The 19,613-nt window shown below is 37.7% G+C and overlaps 2 protein-coding genes across 2 annotated transcripts in view; both read left to right on the top strand.

Annotated features, from left to right (window-relative positions):
* The window catches only part of LOC109228726 (agamous-like MADS-box protein AGL66), a 16,807-nt gene extending 9,778 nt beyond the window's left edge, over positions 1-7,029 (top strand). The window contains exons 2-11 of the mRNA XM_019393907.1: positions 3,725-3,962; positions 4,079-4,132; positions 4,233-4,251; positions 4,345-4,406; positions 4,620-4,626; positions 5,033-5,094; positions 5,280-5,379; positions 5,594-5,641; positions 5,754-5,821; positions 6,746-7,029. Coding sequence (XP_019249452.1) covers positions 3,778-3,962; positions 4,079-4,132; positions 4,233-4,251; positions 4,345-4,406; positions 4,620-4,626; positions 5,033-5,094; positions 5,280-5,379; positions 5,594-5,641; positions 5,754-5,821; positions 6,746-6,773 — 633 coding nt within the window. The 5' untranslated portion in view covers positions 3,725-3,777 and the 3' untranslated portion in view covers positions 6,774-7,029. The remainder of the gene's footprint in view (positions 1-3,724; positions 3,963-4,078; positions 4,133-4,232; positions 4,252-4,344; positions 4,407-4,619; positions 4,627-5,032; positions 5,095-5,279; positions 5,380-5,593; positions 5,642-5,753; positions 5,822-6,745) is intronic.
* Positions 7,930-16,162, top strand: LOC109228725 (formin-like protein 3). Its single transcript, XM_019393906.1, has 7 exons — positions 7,930-8,723; positions 9,935-10,748; positions 10,849-11,278; positions 11,375-11,577; positions 13,625-13,860; positions 14,709-15,584; positions 15,686-16,162. The coding sequence occupies exons 1-6, from the start codon at positions 8,529-8,531 to the stop codon at positions 15,570-15,572; spliced, it is 2,742 nt and encodes a 913-aa protein (XP_019249451.1). The 5' UTR covers positions 7,930-8,528; the 3' UTR covers positions 15,573-15,584; positions 15,686-16,162.

Below are 19,613 nucleotides of genomic sequence, written 5' to 3'. Positions count from 1 at the left end.
ATCTGCCCTGTACTGCGGTCCTGCATAATAAAAGAATCATCAATAAAATATATACCACAATGGAGGGCACGAGTCAAACGACTAACAGATGCAAGATTAAAAGGACAGCCAGGGACATAGAGAACGGAATCTAGAGTGACAGAGGGTAGGGGATTCGCTTGTCCAACTCCTTTTGCTTTGGTTTGAGACCCATTGGCTAAAGTAACAGTGGGAAGAGACTGTAAATACGCAATATTTGACAAAAGTGATTTATTACCAGAGATATGATCAGAAGCGGCTGAGTGTAAGAACTAGAAACATCTTCTTTCGTTGCTCTTGTTGTTTTTCAATACTGGCAGAAACTGGCATCAACGTCTCAAATTCTTCCATGACTGCCTGAACTTGTCCCAAGTAAGTAGACATATCTAATTCCTGTTTCTTCAAGCTTGTCATTCGCGATATTACATCATAGAAACGAGATATGTCATTAGTGTATAGACTACGAGCCTTTTCCCAAACTAAATAACATGTCTGGAATGGACGGAACAAGGGCATCAACTTGGAATCAATAGATCGCCACAGGATACTACATAACTGAGCATCGACCTTCTCCCACTGTGTTTTGGCCTTTTCATCACCTTCGCTAGCCTTTTTTGTTAAATGATCTTGAACTCCTTGACCTTTACACCACAACTCAACAGATGAAGCCCAATCTAAGTAGTTTGAACCTCCCATTAAAGGTTCTGAGGTAATCATAACACCGGAACTGCCAGAACCCGGGTTTCTAGACCCGAAAGCATCGACTCCCAAAGACATGGTTGGATTATCACCAAATAACAAAAAGAATCAACTGAAAATTCTCTGAAACAGATGAAGAAAACACTGTGTTTGCCGGAAAAGTACTGTAGCTGCCGGAAAAATCAGTGTAGTCGCCGGAAAAACTCAAAGTGGTCGGAATCAAACGAAAACAAGATGGGTAGGGTCGGAATTGCTGTGCGACCAGGCTGTCCTGAAGAAGCTCGGCCAAAAAATGGCCGGAAGAGGCCTCACGCGCCGGCGCGTGACGACGGAGACTCGCCGGAAAATATTTTCCGGCGGCGCGTGAGGGCGCGTGGGAGAGGTTCTGCCGGAGAAATTTTTGTGGTTTGGTCGCCGGAAGCTGATCTATCTCGTGGTGGTGTTGGTTTTTGCACAACACCGACGGATATTGATTTTTTCTTGCGGACAGTGCTGTTTTGCCGGAAAAAAAGGTTTTTTTTTTTTTTTTTCTTCCCGGAGTCGCTGGAATTTATGCACAGCGATAGATATCTCACGATAGCTCTGATACCATGTGAGAAAGCACAGGAGAAATTATATTATTGATGTATTAACATATGTTACAATGAGCCCTATATATATACACACATAACATGTCCTACTCCTAATATATATTGGATTAGGGTTATTTATTTACTCCTATTTACATGACTATTCTAACAAGAAGACAGCAGATGCAACAGCTGTTGAAGGACAACCTCACTAAGGCTCAGGAGAGAATGAAATACTATGCTGATAAGAGAAGATCTGATAGAGAATTCCAAGTGGGGATGTGGTCTATTTAAAACTGCAACCTTATAGGCAGACTTCCCTTGCATTGAGAAGAAACTTAAAGCTGAGTTCTAAATATTATGGACCCTATAAAGTTCTGGCCAGAATTGGTAATGTGGCTTACAAATTGGATCTACCTCCTGAATCTAAGGTCCACCCTGTGTTTCATGTTTCTCTTCTCAAGAAAAAGGTAGGTGATAGAGTTGTAGTGCAGACAACTTTGCCTATCACTGGTGAGGATGGTCAATTCTTGGTAAAGCCAGTTGCTATTCTGCAAAGGCAATGGATCAAGAGGAACAATGCTGCTGTGGTTAGAGTGATAGTATAATGGTCAAATCTACCTCCAGAAGATGCCACATGGGAGGATTACCAGTTCCTCAAAGCTAAATTTACAGACTTTGACTCTAATCCTTGAGGACAAGGATCCTTTGAAGAGGTGGGGTATGTAATGATCCAATATTAATCACAAGATTAGTATTGCCACCGGGGTTCGATGAGAGGAAGCTTAGGCTAAGCAGTAACAGAATCAGAGAAGAGGAAAAACAGAATTTCAAATTAACGGTTAGGATTAGTTTCGAATAAATGAGCTACAAGGGCTAGGATTTTGCCACGTCAGCTGAGGTTGTTATAACTACCCTCAACAGAAATTGGAAGGCAACGATTCCCAAGTCATTCATCTCTCTTTCTCTTTTCCTCACTCGATCTCTGCCTCTACTCTTCTCTTCTCTCTCTGACTTCTTCTCCTTCCTTCTTCTGCAGATCTCATCCAGCTATGGAGTTCAACTATAGTAGATAGTTATTTCATTTTGGCTATTGTAGTTCAACTTCTTCTTTTCATTTATATATAAAACAGAAAATTGTCCCAAATTCTCCTTTAATTTCTTATTTTAGTTGTTTAATTTCTCTGGTTCTTAGCGAGGTCATTACAAATTTGAATAGGAATATGAAGGACCGATTATATGGATATCAGATTTTTTTCCCGGAAGCTGTGAACATAAATTTTATAGTTAGGTCAAGGGTAAAGCTGATAGACGAGAGGAAAGGAAGTCAATCAGCCAAGTGATATGACTTATTTTTTCTTCTAACCATGTCGTGTTTCATCATTAATTGTAAATCTTAGTTTCTCTTATGGTGCAAGGCTATAGGCCTGCTAAAAAGAATTAGGCTTACTCTATAGTGAGATTTGATAATTTGTTTCAACAATGTATTATTTTAGTTTTGTCTAGTTAATTGTATCTTTACATACACCGTTACTTCTCTTGAGATATCAAAATATAAATTCTCCTATATGTTGAACTTATATCATATGGCCTTTGAAATGCTAGGAATGCTAATAAATAGGACTCGCCTAATATCACTACCTGCAAGAATAAGCTCGAGAGTTTCCAAGAAGTAGGCTTTTAATTGTCCATGTCTCCTATTGTATAAACCACGCGTGCATCACGTCCATGGCTATAGGGGAGTGCAAGGAGAATAAAGAAGGAAGCTTCGTTTTAGGATTCTGGTGATCAACTGAAGAACTATAGTGTTCACAAACGTAGTATACAGTCATATCTGTTCTAATGAATAGTTGTCTAGCATGCAGCCGGATGAATGGTACTAACTGTTGGTTTCTTAAGTTGCGTAGATGCTGGGTTTAATAATTTAAGAAGCTAGCAGGACTGCAAATAAATTCTTTTCAGAGTAAGTATTCGTTCTCCAGATTTATAAGGTGGGGAAATTAAGTGATAGTAAATAAGTACTGAGAACAGGGAAGACAAATTATTTTTATTAATTTCATTCATTTTTCTAAAAAGAAGAAGAAAACATTATATAGAGAAAAAGAACAAAATAAAGTCCCTAATTTCCACTCGGCAGGTTACAGCCCACAGAATTCTGTTCATTAATTGTAAGGTTGCAGTTTGTTAGCTTTGTATGTAGCTGCACCAGAAATTTCAGTGTTGACTCGGGATTTGGCAATAAAGAACAGGATTACCACTGAAACATGTTTTCTTCACAAAATCTTGCTGTTGGTGATTCGATATTAGATTCTCTATTAAATGTAGCTAATGAAATCTGGAAACACATCTTACAATAACCATATTTGACTAGCAAGTCAACACAATAAATGCTTTGACTTTTTTCCTTTTCTTCTTCTGTTGTTCTATATATTTCTCAGTTCGCCGAAGAACAACGACTCATCTAACTTCCAGTTCTAGTTTGCATCCTTTCATGGGTCGCAATAAGCTTGTGATGAAGAAAATTGAGAATTCGACATCCCGCCAACAAACCTATTCAAAGCGCAAAGATAGCATTGTTAAGAAGGCAAATGAGTTGGCTGTTTTATGTGACACAGATGTTGCTCTTTTAATGTTTTCTCCAACAGGTCAATTGACCAGCTATTCTAGCAGAGGAAGGTGAATATCCTCATAAGAAAATCTTATGAATGAAACTTCTAGAATGATCTTTTTTGTTTCAATATTCAGCTATTTTTTTGAAACACATCATGTAATGATTTTCTTTGGTTGTATAGTGTTGAGGATATCATGCTCCGTGTTGTGAACCGGCCTGGCGAACTGCACAGGCGGTACGTTTATATCATATATTAAATCCATCAATTAGACTTTGCCAATTCCTTATAACTGACTATCCTTTGGTTCTTATCCCAATACACATGATTGTTGAAGACCCATTCCAAATGAACAGGTACGACGTTTTACACATTTGATACTGATCGCCAGCCTCTGCTGCCGAGTCTTTGGAGTTTTGTCTGACCTTAATATGCCTTATTCATTGCAGCACTTTTCGCAGAGGCTCACACAGCTTAAATATGAATCAGAAATGGTGGAAAAGATAGCTATGTATGTCATTCTCCTTTTGCACTCCATTTATTCCCCAGGGTGGTGTTTTCCTTATGTATTAGATTTATTAGTTCATGAGAGTGGATACATGACTTCTCTCTTCTTTTTTTTTCTTTTTCCTTTTTTTCTTTTTATTTTTCTACATTACTTTTAATCGTTTTTATCTTTTTGCTCGGTATTTTCCCATGCTGATGATTGGTCAACTTGCTGTAGCGCCGAGGTAAGATGTGATGCTTCACATTATTGTTCTTTTTGTTTCTATCTGACAGTCTGGCGGTGAACCAGTTATCCCAACCACTAACTACGCATTACAGAAAAGTCAGCAAAAACAAGAATTTAACTTAGCTAAAACCTGCAGGAAAAAAGGAAGTGAGGGTAATAGAAGTTTTACATCATTTTTGGGAATTGTTATTTTTAACAGGTATAAGGATTTAGCTTTCCCGAGACCTAGGAACCAAAGATCTCCGAGCTTTGGTTGATTCTGTATAGTTTAAATCCAAGGATATGTCACTACAAATAGGCTAATATTTAGAAAGGAGGTCACCTTCAGCCAATAGTTAGAAACTTATATTTGCTATTACTGCAAGCTCATAATGCGATATATTTTTTATGTCTTTCCATATTAGGCTCATGAGGAGAAGCTTAATAAGCTCAATCAAAGACTAAGTGAAGCACGAGAGAATATAAGGTAGAGGAGTTCCTCACTTTCTCTTTCCTTCCTGTCTTTTCTTATTCTCTCCTGCATCTTTATTAGGATGTTCTATTAGGAATGGTGGGATAATTTTATTGTCTGAATGTAGCTCTTGTAATCTTTTGGAGAAAAAATTTCCTTCTTCTGTAAGGAATAGTGATATTTTCCCTTGCACTGGGCAGGTATTATGAACCGCAAGTGGAGTATATCAACTCGGTCCACGAAGCTGTTGCATGCCAGCAGTTCCTTATGGGTGCTATGGGACGGATACAACAAGTAAAAGTGAGCATATCTCAAGCCCGATGTAAATTTTTACTTCTACTGCACATTTTTAGGGGCAGAGACTCTGAAGTAAAATTAAGCTCGATTCATAACTTGTCCTACCCCCCCCCCCCCCCCACAAATCAAGCGGCCCCACCAACCCCAAGAAAAATGTACCATCTGGTTAATTTAGGAGGTAGACCAGCATGATCATGTTTTCTATTCTTCTTACCAGGCAAAACTCTTGGGTGGTGAAGTTCTCCAGAGAAATGAAAATGTCGAGGTAAAATAATTTTAAGCTGAACTAAATTGCCATTTCTTCTTATATCGTGTCTGGAAGAATGCTTTCACCCTAATTCTGTATGGAAAATAACTGGAAGCATTATAATTTCCAGATGGCTTCGGTCACCACAGATGATACAGCTGCTGCAGCTAATGGATCTTCATCTTCAAATCCTAATTGGTACCTAACTTCCGTGTACATATTTTTTTTGAGTGTTTTGTGCTTCTATTTCCTCAAGTTGTCTACCTCTGATAAGTAGAAAAGGGTACTATTTTCAGATTGCAAACATGAAATGTTTGAAAAAGAATATTTGCCTCTCGCACCCAAAAATTGTTGAAGAGGCACAGGAAGTCGTTTGACCACCTGATTGGCGGTGATCCAATCTGATACAGTTAGCGATAATGCCTAAGTGCTTAAGTCGCTCCAGCATTAGTTCTACCAATGCCGAAGTTAACCAATTTTGGTGGCAGGTTATCCAGTAGGTGCACACTTTGGCCTCATAAAGAGGGGGCAGGTTACGACTGATCAAAGAAAAAACATAAAAAGGGCAGGTTATGCAAATAACGTGAGCTTGAGGGGAGACAAACATAGGCGTATGTAGTGTTATAGTATGAGGTTCATCTGAACCCAGTACTTTCGACACGGAACATAAATTTAGTGTAAAAATTCACTAAAATTGCAACATATAGTGGGTCTGAATCCATAACTTTAAAAATATAATAGGTTCAATACGAAGAACCGTAAAAGCTGAACCTACAGAATCAAAATTCTGGATCCGCCTCTCGAGACAAAGGGGATTCTAGGGGAATATTTAGTATGAAATGGCCCTTCTAGAGATTTCAACGTACTGTTTTTATCGTCCCGAGACTCATCGCAGCAACAGATTTACTTACCCCTGATGAATATGTAGTAGTATTACTTTGATGCTCTGGGTAGAAGATAAACCGGCGCCTATCTTATCTTGGCCATGTTGTTACCCCTTATATCTTATGCCTTCATATTATGATTAATGAACCACTATTTTTATTTTCAATCACTTGCATGTTACTCTGCTGAATTAGATTACACAGAAGAATTTCCTAAATCTTTGTTCTCTGTCTGTAGGAATTCAGTAAGGGATGAAAGTTGTTAGCTGTTCCTGGTGTCAAACTTATGCAGCAGGAGTTGTATTATTTGTTATTTTAAGAACTTAGTAGTAAATAACTTGCACCAATGGGGCAAGCAAAAGTCTGAATAATGTTGCGTATGTCTGTTAGTGCAACTTTTAGAGTTCTTGTATGACATTACAGCTCTATTTTTTGTTTCTTTGCTCATATATTTATTTCTTATGTTGCTTCCCTTCACTTTTTTTACTTTCATGTCTTAATAACTCTTGGTATTTTGGATTACTGGGTTGTCCAGTTGGATATGGATTCCTTTGTTTGTTGCAAAATAATTTCGGTTCAGATTGTTTTTCCTAGTAGTATTCCACTATTTTTCCCAAACAAACAAAGAATGGCACAATAATTATTTGAGATCAAACGTTTTATGTTACGGTTCTTCAAACGTTTTAAAATAATTTTAACTAAAAAATGTATTTAGGATTTCTAGCACATGGGTGAACTACTAAAAAAAAATGAGGAGAAAATGTATCAATTGAGCATTGGTCTCTATTCCTCTTAGTAAATAAGTTAACCTTCGATCAAGTGCGCTATTCAACCTTCTTGGAGCATGGGTGATTATACCTATTTTAGAAAATATGCACATAGAATATTTAATTTTGCGGTGAGACCATGGGTTCACGTGCCCCATAATTTTGTCATTAAATTCGTTCGTCTTTATCGCCCATATCTACATGGAGGCTAATACAATAGCTAATTGTTTAGCCAATTAAGCGTTTAATATGGAGTCTTATTTTGAATGGCATGCGCTTGTGGCTACTAGCATTTCCCTGGTTTGGTTGCTAGCTAATTCTTTTTGTTGCTTTATTTCTCTTTCGAAAGAAAAAAAAAGTAAAATAAATAACCTTAGACCAAATGTGAACTATACAAATAATATTTGTCACCGGCTTAGTGTATGCAACTTAAATTTATATTTTTATTAATTAAGTATATATAATCTCCACAATCCACACTAAGATATTAATAAAGTATTTTGAAACAATTAAGAGAATAGATTTTCTCTTTCTCATCTTAATTTGTTCTTTGCAATTAATATCTTTATGAGAACAATTTTTTTCTTTATAGCTCAGGAGAAAAAAAGGTCCAAAATTAAACTCCCTCTCTCTCACATCTTAACTTTGTTCTCTGCACGTTTCCTATAAATATAAATTATCTCCGCACGCACAACTCTCTAGCCTCCGAAAAAAAATGAAATATTCCAACAAACAAAAATCCCAACACAGAATCTGACTCAAAAAAGTCTGAAAATCTGAGAGCTTTTTCTAAAAAAATCAAGGGAAACCCTTTACAATAGAATTCTTGATCATATATAGAATTCATCTCCTTCTTGAAACCTTTGCTAAATTATCTGTTTTTCTTGTATTTGTCCGCAAAGGAACCAATGGGTGGTGGGTTCTGCTTCTGCATTGTATTTTGAAGGCTAAATATATAATTTTTATGTGCATACATATGTATTGAAGGTGTAAAAATTGAATCTTGACATTGTTTTATTGGGAGGTTTTAATGTTGGATGCAAAATAGGGGCACAATCCATCTGGTTTCTTGTTGCATAGCTTGGAAACATATATATTTAATATATGTATATTGTCTATACATTTGTATGTAATTTTATTTCTCCCTTTTAGCTGTGAAGTATTTGGAATTCTTTGAACTGGTTGGAAATAAAGCCAGCAACAAGGCCAAGGTTTTTCGGGTGTTTCTTGGTATACCTGAAAGTAACTGAATACATGCCAAATACAATTAAAAGAAGGCCAAAATATGGGATGAGCAATATTATAATGGGAAGGGTTGCCTATGCATTTGGTTTTGTTGCTTTGATTTGTGTTTGGGCAGCAAGAAATTCAGAAGGGAATAGGAAGTTTCTGGGAAACAATTTAGACATTGCAGGTCTTTGGCATGATCCTGTGATAGACGAAGATACGGTATGGATTTCATTTCTCTCATATTCATCTGGAGATTTAATGTTTGCACTTATGCAATGTGCATAGATGCAGAAACAACCTCTTCCAGAAATGTAGGGTAATAGACTCTTGCAGAAATGTAAGGCTGCGTATAATAGACCCTTGTGGTCCGGTCCTTCCCCGGACCGCGCATAGCGAGAGATGCCCTTTTTTTAATGCAATGTGCATGCATAAAATGTGTGCATTACTTACTATTTTAGATGTGAGTTGCTTAACGTATATGTCAACGATATGGTTCTTATTGTGATTGTTATAGGCATGTTGCCTATGCTTTTATCTGCTGATACCTAAGTACTACTATATTCTGATGAGTATTCGTAATTTCGGTGAAATTGAAGTAGCATTACTTTCATAAGAATAAATTTTGGATTATCTAAGTGAATTTATGTTTTTAATTAAGAGATGGATTTAACCAATTTACCTTGGTCTTCTCCACAACCAATAATTATGGGTAGGTGTCTATGCCAAAATTTCTAAAGTTTTGCATTTCCAAAAACTCAGAGAATAAGTATTTTAATTGTTAAAATGGCTGAGATGTGGAGGTTCATAGGAAACAAGAATTGGATCTGTAAATTAATAACAAAAGACAACGAGGATGAATCTCTATGCTTCCACCTCTGAACTTAAATACTGGTGCTTTTCTTAGTTTAAGGAGATCAGTAACCTTTTGAATTAATTCTTTTAATCTTATTTATGTCATATCAAAAGGTTATTTCTCACATGAGCATTTTGAAGATCATTGTGCAAGAAAGCTGTTACAAGGTTCAAAAGATGTATTTCGAGTTTAGCTTTCTGTTTCCCTAACCGGCATAGCATGTACATCTGTGTTTCCAAGCTGTTGCTTTTTATCCAGTGGAAATTTCTTGCTTTAATCTTTTTCCATTAATGATAAGAAATAAATAACTCAACACACTTTTGTAGGCCAGTGCTCTGTATCTTGATTTGGACAGTCAATTATATAGGCTAAGTTTCATCTTAGTTGTTGGATGTTTGTTTTGATTCATTGTGGATATAATGGCATCAGATCTAAGTTTTCAAAAGATGCAAGATGGAGAAGCATTTGTTGCATAATAGTGAGACAAAATACAATGTTATGTTAAGTCTTTAGAGTTCATATCTCTAACTTAATTCTTACCTTGATACTATAACTTGATGAAATCGTCTGTATGCAGGCTGAGCAAGTATGGATCCACTGCAGGGAAGAGTTGGAAGAGAGCACAGAAGCTGCAAAATTTCTGGAATATTATATTCAACAGGCAGCAACAGGAAGTTATAGTTACTTAAAACAGGATATAGCTCTCTTGAAAAAAAGAACCTTACGGAAGGCTATTAAAGATTTGCCTCCCGAAGAGAAGCAGATTCTGTTGCAGTGCTTAAGAAGGAAAAATGTTCAGGTCCATGTTTCTAATAGTGAGGATGCATCCAGTACTTGGTTTAGCAAGTACCAAGAGCTTTTCTCGCAATGGTCCAGTGTTCCCAGGAGGTACCTCAGAGGAAGAAAGTATCCATTCATGCCAAAAAATCATGCTCCAGTTCCAACTCTCGCTCCGTCTCCAGGTCCTGCAGCAGTTCCAACCCTTGCTCCGTCTCCAGGTCCTGCAACAGCTCCAACTCTCGCTCCGTCTCCAGGCCCTGCAACTGTATCACCAATTTATGCTCCAGTTCCTTCTATTGAAGTGCCCACTAGCTCTCCTCCAATTTTGCAGCCTCCTTCTGCAGCTATAAAACCTCCTGAAATGCCTCCAAAACCTCAAATTCACTCCAATTCTTCTAAACCTTTGCCTGTTCAACCTCCAGATAAACCACAGAATGGTCCAAATTCTCCTGGAAATAATCAGGAGAGTCAAAATTATTTAATTGCTGTGGTGGCTGGATGTTCTGTTGCAGGAATTGCCCTTTTAGCTCTGTTGATATTATGTGTTAAGAATAAAAAGAAAGAAATAACTCCAAACGATGGGCAAAGGGATGGAAAACCTCCTCTGACAGGTGTCTTATCTGCTGCTACTTATCATGATGGTTTCTGTTTATCTCATTGTCTCACTCTTTTTCATTACATTTCAGTAATTTGTATAATTTGTGTTGTCAGGTTCTTCTCTAAATGTCAAGAGTGCATCTGCTGTAACCAGTGCTGATCCTCATAATTCTTTCGAAGCAGAGTCGAAACTGTCAAAACCTGAGATGAATGCAAATGCTCATGCATCATTACCCCTTCCTCCAGGAAAATCTGCACCTCCACCACCTAGTCCACCACCACCTCCTCCTCCTAAACCACCAGCTCCAAGACCACCTCCACCTCCAAAAGTTGTTCGCCCTCCTAATCCACCAAAACCTGGTATGGCGAAGCCTTTACCTCTTGGAGCACATCAGAGAGGACGTTCTTCTGGGGATGGGGAAAGTGACTCATTGGGTGAATCTGATGCTCCGAAAGCAAAATTAAAGCCATTCTTCTGGGACAAGGTTCTTGCTAATCCTGATCACTCTATGGTTTGGCATGAAATAAAAGCCGGCTCATTCCAGTAAGCTTTGCACTGGTCTTGCTATTCACTTTGTTCCTGCGAGAGTAGTTTAACTGTCTCAGTCTTTACAATTCTGCTTGCTGAATTTTATTACAGGTTTAATGAGGAGATGATGGAGTCCTTATTCGGATATATACCGGTAGACCAAGGAAAAGATGATCGAAGAAAAGCTTCCTCATCCTTTGACCAAACCCCACAATATATTCAGATTATTGATGCTAAGAAATCACAGAATCTAGCAATTCTTCTCAGAGCCTTAAATGTGACAACAGAAGAAGTTTATGATGCTCTCCATGAGGGTAAATCTCTCTCTCTCTCTCTCTCTCTCTCTCTCTCTCTATATATATATATATATATATATATATATATATATATATATATATATATATATATATATATATATATCCAGTCTCTTTGACGTTGAAGATGTAGTAGCTATTATGAAAATAGAACTAGTAGTACATTATCACCCTGTAAAGAGTGTGAGTATAATGTAGGAGGTTCTTGAAGTAGAAGTATTGCCACCTCAGTAAAATATTTTCATTTATATTTTTTCAGCCTTTTGACTTTGACATGAGTGTTACTCATTGGATTAAAACTAAAGAGTAAAGTATTAGGACAGAGAGGGAAGAGCTTGAGCAATAAAGTCTACACATTAATTTCTCCCCACCCTTTAGAAAACTATATCCTTCGTGGGTGTTTCAATCAATCAATTAAATCTAATGTGCTACGATATTGGAAGTAGTTAGGGTGGTTGTACGAATCCTCTTTAGCAGTTCCACTGTACTTGTCACATTTCATTCAATATTATATAATTATTCTTAAGGGGCATTTTTGGGTCTCGAACACTAGAGGGCTGTCCATCTCACATTCATCCTTACATTGACAAATAAGTCTCTAACCAAACTAAAAGACTCTTGGCACACACCTCGCTTAAGTAAGTTTAACATCAATAACTTAGCATCATCCTAACTAGTTGGTATTGCCTATATGAAGCCTTTGCTTCATCTTGTTCTATTCTTAGCTAAGGGTACATTTGGACGTGCAAACGGTACATTTGGACGTCTATATAGGAGATGCTAAACCATCTCAAGCGACATTATCTCAGTTTATCCTTTATATGTGCTACTTGTAACCTCTGTCGGATGTGTTTATTTTTTATCTTTTCAAATCTTGTATGATCGCATATCTATCTTGACATCCGCATTTCTGCAACATTCATACTGTGGATATGTTGGACCTTAGCAACTCAAAATTCACCCCAATTTAACATTGCTTCACCATCGTTTTATAGATTTTGCCTCTCACTTTGTTAGGTATCTTCATATCTCATAACTTTCTAGTAGTGCACCTTTGTTTCAACCATTTTATATTTTTACTTAATTTGTTGCATTTTCATTTATCATGTCATTCTCATGGAAATGTGAACGTGGATTTGAATTGAATATTCATCTTAATATCCACAACTCCTGTTTTTATTAATGTGTTTGGAGGCAAGAAAAGCCCCATCTTAAATTTTCATTATATGTGTGTCGCGAATAATATAACTTTTTAAGAAAAAGTTTTCTGTGAGCTATCTAGGTGCTATTTGGCATTTCACAACACGCATTTCTATCTAGGTACTAGTTGGCATTTCGCAACATGCATATGCGTGCTGCGAAATGCCAACTAGTACCTGGATAGCAATCACAGAAAACTTTTAGGGATGAGAAGACTAGTAAGAAGGAAAATGTATTCTGTGAATGATAGCATATTACAACTGGATTATTGGATTGAAAGTCCTAGTCACGCATGTAAAATAAAACATGGAAAAGTTTAAAGAGCATCTCATTCTTCAATGTCTCCAATCCCCCTCACCCCACCACCCTCCACTACCCCCAAGAAAGGAGAAGAGTTTCTACAGTTTATTTAGGTATTACTTTGATATAATATAAACTTTCATTGCTTAGTCTGGCACTTTAACCAGCGAGTGAAGATTTAAGTATTTCTTAGAAACCCTCCAATCACCGTAATGGCTGTCTAGCATGAAGTTAATTTGAAAGCTATGGTATTACTTAATTCGTTTACATTTGGTCTGGCACTTATTTGATTCTCTGCTTAATCAGATGTTTTAAACAATCCCAAGGGAAATATTGAAGTCTCACGATAACAAAAAGTCTCTTATTTTCATGTCCCTTGCCAAGCGCAATAGATCTTTACTGCTATTTCATATTTAAGTCGTGAAACCTTGATTTCGATTGGTACTTCAACTTAGATACTGCAAATTATTTGCATTTTTCAATGATGTATTATTTTCATCAAGAAAGTTTCTGAAGCTTAATTCTAATTACTTAAGTATCTTATCAGGTAATGAGCTGCCTCCTGAACTCCTACGAACTCTATTGAAGATGGCACCAACAACAGATGAAGAACTAAAACTCAGATTGTTTGCTGGAGACATTTCTCAGCTTGGTCCTGCTGAACGTTTTCTCAAGTCCATGGTTGCAGTTCCATTTGCCTTCAAACGGATGGAATCATTGTTGCTCATGAGTTCTCTTCAGGAAGAAGTTTCTTCCATTAAAGAGTCCTTCACAACCTTAGAGGTAAAGTGTAAAATATTGATTTTCTTACAATTTGATGGTTGCGTTCAGAGTGAAAAATATCTTGGTTGTTTGCTGTGGCCTCTGGTTTTATCTGTTGATTCTCCTGCTTGGTGGTTTGCCAACTATAAACACACCATCCACATAAACTCTGAGAAAAAAAAGAAAAGAAAACCAAAAAAACAACACATATAAACATATCATGTGACTGATCTTGTATTTTCATCTCTAAGAGATCGTCTGTCTCTGCATGTTGGAATATCATCTTTCTTGAAAAAACTAAGAATAAAAAAAAATTAGTAAAGGAATTCAACATCTCAAAAAAATAATAAAGGAAGTCAACCGTTCTTTTAGATTATTACTGGCAAAAAATATGTACAAATTAGACTTTTTTTTAGTGAAAGGCACCATCTCTTCTTATAATTATAATCAACAGCAATAAAACAATTAATAGGACTCACCCGAGTTTTCTTCTTCGGTTCACGGTTTTTCACTTTTTGTAGTAACATACAGGCATTTTCAGTTAAAGGGGGTCATTGCACTGTGTGTGAAATGCTGTAGCTGAACGTTAAACAGTTGGACTAACAATATCACCTGATTTTGGTAGTGCCAGAAGATTTTTTAAAATCTTTCTACCCTCGGATCTTCGTATCTTAATGTGGAAGTGATGCCAAGGCAATAAACTCTTGCCAACTCGAACTTGTTTGGGCTTGAGGCATAGTAGTAGTTGTTGTTGTTCTCTGTACTTCATGGTTATATAGAAGAGCTTTTAGAATGTTATCTTGTTATTGTTCTGTAACTGCACATAGGGAACCAGGGATGGCTTTTTATTAAATCATCGTGACTTGCAGGTCGCATGTAAGGAGCTGAGAAACAGCAGACTGTTCCTGAAACTTCTTGAAGCAGTTCTTAAGACTGGCAACCGCATGAACGATGGCACCTTCCGTGGTGGTGCACAGGCATTCAAGCTTGACACACTTTTGAAACTATCAGATGTGAAAGGAACTGATGGCAAGACCACACTCTTGAACTTTGTAGTGCAGGAAATTATTCGATCTGAAGGATTAAGAGCTGCACGTAGATTAAGGGAGAAGCAAAGCACGTCCAATGAGAAGACAGAAGATCTTGTAGAGGTTCGTGCTCAGGATTCAGCAGATTATCATCGTAGCCTTGGTCTCCAGGTGGTTTCTGGTTTAAGCAATGAGCTTGAGAACGTAAGAAAAGCATCACTTATTGATGGCGAGAACCTAAGTGCAGCTGTCACCAAGCTTAGTCAGTCACTAGTGAAAACTAAAGAGTTTCTGGACACTGATATGACAAGTTTGGAGGAAGACAGAAAGTTCCGTGATACTCTCACAAATTTTATCCAACATGCGGAACAGGAGATTACTTGGATACTAGAAGAAGAGAAGAGGATAATGTCTTTGGTTAAGAACACAGGAGACTATTTCCATGGAAATGCAGGGAAGGATGAAGGCTTGCGTCTCTTTTCGGTTGTTAGTGACTTCTTAATTATGCTGGACAAGGCATGTACTGTGGTGAGAAACTCAACAAAAGTTCCAGCAAAGACTCCTAGAAAAGGGACAGTAGCAACATCTCCTTCCCAAGAATCCTGTCCTGAGTCTTTGCCAGACATACGTAAACGACTATTTCCTGCAATCCAGGAGCAACATATGGGCGATTCTAGTTCAGATGAGGAGAGCTCAAGCCCGTAGCTGTCTTTCTAGGTATGATTTCCATTTCATGGTAGTGTACTCCTAAGCCCCTTTCCAGGAAACAGTGCAAAGAAGGGCTAATGAGTTATAACTTTGCTGCTTTTGATGCGTAGGTGTCAGAGTACTTTGGAGCTAATATGGCTGGATAATAGTCTGCAGAATTGTCAACTATATGAGACCTAAGGTCTGCCTCCTACACCGCAGTTACTGAACACGCTTTTTAGAGAGAGGGGAATAGGCATTTGCCTTCTATGCTCTCCTAGAGCCGTAGCAGTAGGAAGAATGACTATAGTAAAGATGCCGTAGTAATGGCTATAGTAAAGACCATGCCGTAGTTATTGCATGGTCTAGTACAACTATTCAACGGAGTTAAATCACGACCTCTCAACGTTGTAGTCACCTTTGTCTATGAGAATGTAGCTATTTCTACTATGAGTTGGTAAAGGTACTGAAGTCTCCAAGATATTTGTTAAATTCTTTTTAGTATAAATTGGAAGTTAAGGAAGTAGGACCAGATTTGTACAGTTGCAGCTCTTTATTCTTCCAGTTCCAGCTTCTTTTTCTGGTCAAGATGCATGATTGTTGATTCATCTGTTCTCTAATCCAATTTGTTGCCTGGTTCTCCCTTGGGCACTTCACTTGGTACAATATTAACTAGTCTTTCCTTTTGTTTGGTTTATAATTGTCTACTCCTCATTCTATATTTTTGTAAATATGAATTTGTGAGTTTTAGGATAGGCATATGGCATTTCTAGGCCGTCCCTTCCGCGTATGCATTAAACCATTTCAGCTGATTGGTGGATGAAATTGCCTTACGGCACAAGGTTTCTGGAAAGGTGAAGAATTTCAAATTTGCTAGTATTTCATAGTTGCAGTATCTACTGCTTTGTTTACTGCTGTGTAAAGGTGAAGAATTTCAAGCTATTACAATATATTGACTTGATTTCCAGCTCTCTCTTCTGTAAAGACCTTTATTAGTTGTAACGTATGGATGTGCACGCCAGTTTACAACAATATGCCAAGAAAAGAAATAAATAAAGAATTGACATCTTTTAGCACACACCAGTAAGAAAAATACGAACACATAACTTATTTATATAAATGTACATATTGATGATACTTGAACTGGAGACCTCTTGGTCTTGGCTTGATAACACCATGCTAAGGCTTCATTGGAGTTTTTGTTGGAGCTTCTCGGCATTAAGGGAATGTCATTAGCAATGGAGAGGTGGGGTTTTATAAAGTAGAAAAACTTTAGGCCAATTTACGTTGTTTAATTGAACAACTACAGAGCCAAGGACACAAAGACATACGTACTGGAAATAGTCTAGGCGAGTTTGCTTAATTTCTTCATGCAGTAATAAAAATTTCTTCTATTAACCAAAAAAAAGAAAAAATTGATCTTCTTTGCTACATTGCGTAACACTTCTCCAAACTTATATTTTTATATGTCATAGAAAATATGTTATCTTGCATTACTTCAATAATGATACTAATATTGACAATCTTACACAGATAAATTGTCGATCTCGTCTTTACATAATCGATTCTCTTTGACTGTACAAGAACATATGAAATTTGTATACTAATACAACAGGTCCTTCAAAAATCCATGTGAATTTCCTCTTCGTAGTTTTTTGTTTCACTAGTCCGCGAAATGATTTGATTTTAAAAATTCTATAAGATTAGGGATATGAAAAGACTTCTGACACTTCTATTTGTGTCAACGATGCATTTTGAGAACTAGGTAGCTTTGGGTTCCAATAATTGGAAACCCTCACAACAACTCATATGTTATTCTTTAACATCAGCTCTCTACTTAGTTCCAACCAAAGCTTCGTCGTGATCATGGATAAATCACCTAGGTTCGGATCACACACAATTGATAGAGAAAGCAATTAAATTATCCTACACATTAAAAGCAATGGTATAATTTTTATCCAATGCAATAAAAAGACAGTTTGATGAACAAAACATCTATATCAATTAAGGTTCGAGAAAATACTACACCCTAAACCAAGGGTATTTTATGTAGGTATGTAGGCAGCCTAACACATACAAGCACAATGCATGTATTAAATTGTGATAGTTTGTTATAATTAAATAATCAATTAAGATAAATACATACTATTGTATGAGTCCAAATTTGGCAACCACGACAGTTACCAAGTAGGACGAGGAACGAGGTTATCGTGACACAACGTCTGATGGTCGTCGTGATAAAGGACGACGATCAAGAGCGGTCAGTCGAGACGAGATGTCAACGGTTGTTTAAACTTAGTGGGAGGCAGTAAGAATATGCTTTTCGAATATTCTTTAATGTACTTTTTAGGATTTCTTGGGAGATTGTCCCTTATAAATAGGAAGAGTTAGTAAAGAAAAAGGAGATCCGGGCAAGAGACAAAAGAACACTTTGTAACAGATTTATCTGAGAGAATATACTAGAAAGGCCTTATTCACTGAGTGCAAAAATACATATCATTGTTCTACATTGACAGGGTCAAAAGATTCCTCAATCATCTCATATCTCTTCTCTTTCCACTCTGTTACCGAGGAAAGAAGCTTTTCGAGAGATTCAATAATTGGGTAGCAACTTCGTATGATTACGCCGATCGCATTTACTTAAATTGATTGCATATTTGTGTTGCTGCATTTATGAGCATTTAATCAATTCAAATATATTAACCAACGCCTTTCATTTTGTCTATTCTATCTATCATTTGGTCTAAATTTATTATCCTTAACTAAGATTCACTCTTCTTCTCATCATTGATTGATTTAATCAAAAAGTTTAATACTTTTTTGGTCAAACAATTTGGCGCCATCTGTGGGGAGGTCTTTAGTTAAAATTTTAGTTTCATCTAGATCATAAAAAGGGTTAGCCATCTTTTCCTAGCTTTGCATAAACTAATAATAGCAGGAAAAGGAGATGCAAGGTTAAAAGCGATAGCGGGTGTCACAACCAACATCTTGGACACCATCAACGAAGACGGCAGGGAAGACAATGAAAACGTGACACCAAACGCTACACCTAGGAGAGACGCTTCGCCTCCTCCACGCGAAAGCATAACTGCCTCGCGTGAAAAGGAAGCCTCCACGTCTACAACAGGAGAGGCGCCACCGGCGGTAAAAAGACTACTGGAAGAATGGCTAACAAACACTCTGAACAACATACTAGATAAACCCGCTCAAAGGGAGAATAGAGACGTTGCACACGTAGATGTCACGACAATCGCCGGTGAACAAGATGCCCCCGAACAGGTAACACTCATGCCACTATTGATACAGGTAATGATGCACTCGCAGCCATTCTAAAAAAAATGGAGGAAATGGAAATGAGAACAAGGCACTCCGTGACCAGATGAAGGAGCATCAAGAAAGGGTCGATAAAATACCAGGCTCCCCAAAGTTGTTACCAAAACGAGACGTCGGTCGATTCATTGAGAAACCATACAACGAGACCATACCTGAAAATATACGACGGTACTACAGACCCAGAAGATCATATCATCCACTACGTCACAGTCGTAAAAGGCAACAATCTTTCGAAAGAGCAAGTACCATCAGTGCTATTGAAAAAATTCGACGAAACCCCAACAGGGGGAGCCATAACCTGGTACTCACAGCTACCGGCGCGGTCACGTTCGAGGAAATGGCGGACAAGTTCATCACTGCTCATGCAGGAGATAAAAAGGCAGAAGCCGGGGTGAACGACATATTCGCCGTTAGGCAGTTGTCCGGCGAGGGACTTAGGGACTTCCTAGCCCGGTTTAACAGGGTGAGAATGAACCTACCAAATGTATCAGAGGGGATGGCGGTAGCAGCCTTCCAGAACGGGTTGAGCAGGAATGGGTCGAGGGCAACCAGAAAGCTATTAAGCAAGCTCATGAAATACCCTCCCACCACTTGGGAAGAAATCCACAACGCCTATTGTGCCGAGGTAAAGGCCGACGAGGATGATCTCAATGGCCGGATCCAACGGCTAACGTCAGTACAAGCAGAAACAAGGAAGGATTGTCGTAATGACGGTCGAAGGGATCA

This window comes from Nicotiana attenuata, chromosome 7, assembly GCF_001879085.1.
Source record: "Nicotiana attenuata strain UT chromosome 7, NIATTr2, whole genome shotgun sequence".
In the NCBI taxonomy this organism is placed as follows: Eukaryota; Viridiplantae; Streptophyta; class Magnoliopsida; order Solanales; family Solanaceae; genus Nicotiana; species Nicotiana attenuata.
Note: the sequence above shows the minus strand (reverse complement) of the source record. Positions and strands in the feature narration are given on the sequence as shown.